We start from the raw sequence: 4981 nt of genomic DNA, 5'->3' as shown, positions 1-4981 counted from the left end.
GGTTTCCCTCTACCGGGGCCTTTTTTCCCCCTACCGAATCTGTGCTGTGCTGAATCTGTGCTGAATCTGTGCCAACTTCCGTTACATGATGAGGACCTAGTGTTGAGCGAACGGGGAGCCACAGAGCCTTCTACCATTGGCGGTTCACTGTATTACCGACTAGTTTAGAACACAAATAATGATATTCAAGTGGCCTTTTCATTTTTATCAATGTCAAGAAGTCTCGTGCATGGTTGCGGCACGGGCAAATTGTACATTTCACGGTATGTTGGTTGTTTTTCGGTTGCATTTGAAGTTGCTCCTCTTCTGTACAGTACATCTCAATCTCATAGCAATATCATAGACCACCTACCTCAATATTTTAAGCTGATCAAGCTGTGGAGCTAGACATAAATATGGCGCTTGTTTTTGTTTTGAAGATGCATACGGATACCTAACTCAAGTGGCTAACGATACTCATTTATTTGCCAACCAACCCAGTATGGTTAGCATATTTGTTACTAAATTAAATTAAATTTTGAATATCAAGATATGTTCCTCTCTGCATGTTTTTCTTTTTGGTAGTCATACTCAAAATATGCCTATATAAGCAATCCTGATTTATATTTCAGGCATTTTGTAACTAAAATTAATATAAGACTTTCACTTGCCTTTGTGTTTCAGTTATCAGCTTAGGACATCATCAATTCAATCATGTGTATCTCAGATGACGCAGACAATGACCAGCCTGCGGAAGATCTATGCTAGTGGGCGAGATGATGAAATTTCCTCTGTTGGTGAGTCAGTATTATATTTTTTGTCAACAACATTCATTGCCTTACATGCATTTGTGCCTTACATTTCTGTCACCAACCAGCTTAAACAAAAGTAGAAGAAATTATATACCTACATTCTTTTGCTGTTTTTGACACCAGCCGATGTCCCAAAATCAGGATACATCAGTGAGCTATAAGTAAAACTAAAATAGTCACTGATGGATTTTAAGGTGTTCCTGAAAAAGGACGTTGTTCACCTCACTTTCAAGCCTTTCCTGTTACGAGTGTTAGGAGCCACTTTTCATGGCCAAAAATTTGGTCAGAGCCACCAAAACCATTTTTACCAGCCCTGTTAGGTATAGAAACATGCTAGAGCCCTTAAAACACCATAAATGGGTTCAGCTCAACAACACCAATCGAATGACATGCAACATGACCTTTTCTGTGACCTTGACCAGGGGTCAAATTTTCATGTTGACCTTTTCAGGTAAATTTATAATTCATTCGACGCGTCTCGACGAGACAAACGCGATGCCGGTAAAATCAGCGTCATACAAGTTTTGAGTCAAAAGTTATGATCCAAAAACCTTTTCCGCAAAAACGCCAACCTGGAAGCTAAACCGTTGACCTTAGGTCAAATCTGAGAACATTAATCAGAAAGGCATTCAAAAGAGCTATCGAATGCGCTTTCCCGCAGCAATGCAGCTCTATCGGTTCCTGACTTATGCGCCGATTTGTGAAAAGTTGTCAAAATTGGCAACAAACGTTCGTGAAAATTTTACCTTTGGTGACCTCCAGTGACCTCATCGCTGAACCGATTAAAATTGACAGAAGTAATTCTGAAAGACACTGTAGCGAGCTATATGTTGCTTTTTACCGCGTCTTTCTAGCTTGCTTACTTTCCGAGATAATCTGGTGCGGCCAAAAAGCCCCCCCCCCCCCTCCCCCCACCATGGCGAAGTTGGCCGAGAGGCCCACCCGGGCGCTGGCTAAACAAAATATCCATAGTTTTGTCTTTTTTACTACCTACATATTACTCTTCACGTCGATTTAGAGACAATAGTTGGCAGCAAATTAAGGAGGTCCTCGGTTTTACTGGGGACGGTCCCCAGTAACCTAAAAGTTACTGGGGACCGGTCCCCAGTGTCCCCAGTGGTGGTTAGGTACGCGCCTGATCTGATGCAATGTTTCAGGTTGAATCGAAGATTCGAATGGTGCTTTTTTGTTCCCGCACGAGGTCTAAAACGTCCAAAGATGTCATTTTTCGAACATTGGGTTTGTTATAACGTGATTAAAATTTGAATAACCTCAGCATTTTTGACTCGATCTTTCTGAAAATTAGAAGGTAGGTGGAAAGACTGTACCTACCTTCCTGCTTTTCTAACATAGGTATATTATTTCTTTATTACTTCATATTTTGGATTTTACAACGATAAAAAAGACATGTAGAACAACCAATGGGGATCGTTGTATGTACGGCATGTATTATTGATTAGCCAGTCACTTATATTCACAGATCATTCAACATATTTGCAGGAGCAGCGGCGATCGGCAGCACTCGGGAACATGTTCAACACGCACACCTGCCCGTTGTGGATGGAAACATGCGTCACCTTGCACATGGCTCACATCCTCCCCACGCCATCACCAGAGGGTGCGCAGTGGTGGAGGCTAACGCATGGTACACAGCCGTCCGTCGGGGAGCAGACACTAGCTGTCTGTGTCACAGCAGCAGTTGGGCAGACGCACAGAAGACTAGAGCGCCGCACAGACCGGCCAGCAGCGCGCTGCGCCCCGGCACCGAGCCTGAGTTCAGCTTTTCGTACTGACCCTCTCCGAAGGCAGAGTGACCGCCTCCTCCCGGCACTTCGTCGCCCTCTGCCTTGCAGAGGTTCGGGTAGCGGCTGTCGCCGCCGCACGTCGTTCCGCGCGGACAGGCGGAACACGGTGATCCCTGCTGGTAGATGGGCCAGCGCATCACGTTGCCGGCCGGACCGTAGTTACAGACTAGAAAGTTGTTGTTCATCATCCCACTCTTGAAGCCGGCGTAGCCGCAGCCGATCTTGTACGAGGTGGCCCAGATCCACTGGGTGAAGTGGCCGGTTTGCATGGAGAACTGGTAACTGGCTACGCCGCCGGCGTCGAACATGCCGACCTCCTTTTCGTACCACATCACGGCGAGGCTGGTCATGTTCGGCGGTCCCGAGACGGAGCTGCCAGCGATGGCCACGTTCTGGCCCACCTGCATGTTAGGAAGATCTCGGCACCCATCGTGACCAAAGTGGCACTGAAGAGCCCAGCGCTGCGCGATTCGAGCTATTTCCTCGTCCCAGGTCAGCACACCCATATTTGCCGCCTCAGGCATCGCACCACCGAGCGTGCGTGTTTCCTTTCCGGCAGCCAGATAGTCCCTGTACCGATTATGAACATGAAGTAGATCTTCAATCTGTTTTGAGTCGACTCCTTGACCCGTGAGAGAGACGCATTCACTCCCAGGACTGTCGCTGGAGTATGTGCACATCGTGTGCTGGCCTTCAATGCACCTTACTTCGCTGCAATAATCTATTGTTGTGACAAAGGGGATCCATGCTATGAATAGCCAAACAAGTACTCTGCTGACTGCTCTGCTCCGGATCAATAACATTCCCGGATGCATAAAAGTGTTATGGACTTAAATTGAACAATAAGAAGTATACATGCAAAAGTCGTGCACATTGCTGGTCTTGCAGGTGCATTGGGTGCAATTGGTGAAATTCTTGAGCATTTTCGCGTTTTCTTTTCTCTTCTTTGCATAAGCCAAGTGCCTGCATGGAATATCTCGTGGGAGTGTTATTTAGATACCTCCACTATGCGTAGGTGTAGAGACAATTTTCCTTGCTGTAGGCGAGCAATGGTGTCTTTGAGCATCATCATAAATAAAAAAGTACCTATGTATAAATAACCTTATGCTCATTCTTTGCACTTTTTGTTGAAATTGAATAATTAAACAAAATCATTGATATATTTCGGCTTGCGCCATCTTCAGAATGTACAGCAACAATTGTCAACACAAACAAACAAAATTCGGTTCCATCAATCAATCAATAAATCGTGCAGCGTTTCAATCAGCTCCTTGATGAGAGAATAATTTCATATATACATGGCTCTCGAAATAACGATGCACCGTCCATGATATCTACAATAATAGATATCATGCAGATATCATGTATGTACAGGGTGTCTCAAAAGTTCGCTTACACATTTCCCATGTCAATAAAGCATATAAGAACCGGCCAAAAATTTAAGGTTTTGGTGTCCGTGTGTACACTAGACAAATATGCATGCTTTGACAACTGATTCGGAAGGTTGGAAACCAAACCCTTTGCTGTATCTCCAAAAATATTTGCCCATACCGATTTTCGTCACTCCGTCAGCTGCCGGAGGCTGATAAAAAGTTACCAGCTTTCAAGCTCTTGTAGGGGAATCCCCCGGAGTTTCTGCGTCGGATTTAGGTTTGACGAGCTCCCCGGCAACATCCGCTTCTCCCTGAAAGCCGATAGCTTGCATCGACACCATCCGTGAGTATTTTGTTTGTCTTCTCTGGCGCTAACTCCTTCATGAATGACTGGCGCCGACCTCCCAAGCACCATTTTCCTTTTCAAAACAACCCCATTCCTGAACAAATGGGAAGTGCCAGGGGCAAATTTTTCGCAGCATATCGTAGCAGAATGTGTCGGCCATCTGTTTCTTAGACACATTTTGCAAAATTTGCAAATCCCGAACGCTCGTCATTCCCAATGCCAAGACCTTCGCTGGGTTCCGGAGTGTTTTCCTCAGGAGAGGTTCTGCTTCGTAAACGGCCAAAACCTGTCCATCGTGCGGTTTTGTCCGGATTTTGTGTGTAAAAGAAAGCTATTTGCTCCAGATCTGCCTCTTGAAACTTCGTTAGATAAAACTTTACATTAATTGACACTTTTGCAGGGTCACTTGTCCTCGGCATTGACGATTTTCGCAATATTTTCCCTCAAAATTTAGCGCTATAGATATTATAAACAATTTTAAATGATATTTTGTCTTTATTTTATGATGACTTGCAATTTTTGAAACTGGGTAACCTCTGTCTGTGAGCTTCTAGTCAGTTTTCAATAGTTAGGACTGCATTTTCAGCTGCTTTCCGGAGCACGAGTCTGCTGCGGTACAAGGGTCGTTCAAAGCGCTGTTAGTCTCGCATGGTTTTGTCCTTCAAA

At 44.9% G+C, this 4981-nt stretch overlaps 1 protein-coding gene across 1 annotated transcript; it reads right to left on the bottom strand.

The window, feature by feature from the left end:
• Positions 1–2219: 2219 nt before the first annotated feature.
• On the bottom strand, positions 2220–3479 carry LOC122370002 (venom allergen 5-like). The gene has a single exon (XM_043345215.1). The coding sequence runs from the start codon at positions 3409–3411 to the stop codon at positions 2479–2481; it is 933 nt and encodes a 310-aa protein (XP_043201150.1). The 5' UTR covers positions 3412–3479; the 3' UTR covers positions 2220–2478.
• Between the last annotated feature and the right edge of the window lie 1502 nt (positions 3480–4981).

This window comes from Amphibalanus amphitrite, unplaced genomic scaffold (assembly GCF_019059575.1).
Source record: "Amphibalanus amphitrite isolate SeventyFive unplaced genomic scaffold, NRLGWU_Aamphi_draft 001089F_arrow, whole genome shotgun sequence".
Lineage (NCBI taxonomy): Eukaryota > Metazoa > Arthropoda > Thecostraca > Balanomorpha > Balanidae > Amphibalanus > Amphibalanus amphitrite.
This window is presented reverse-complemented; position numbering and strand designations above follow the sequence as displayed.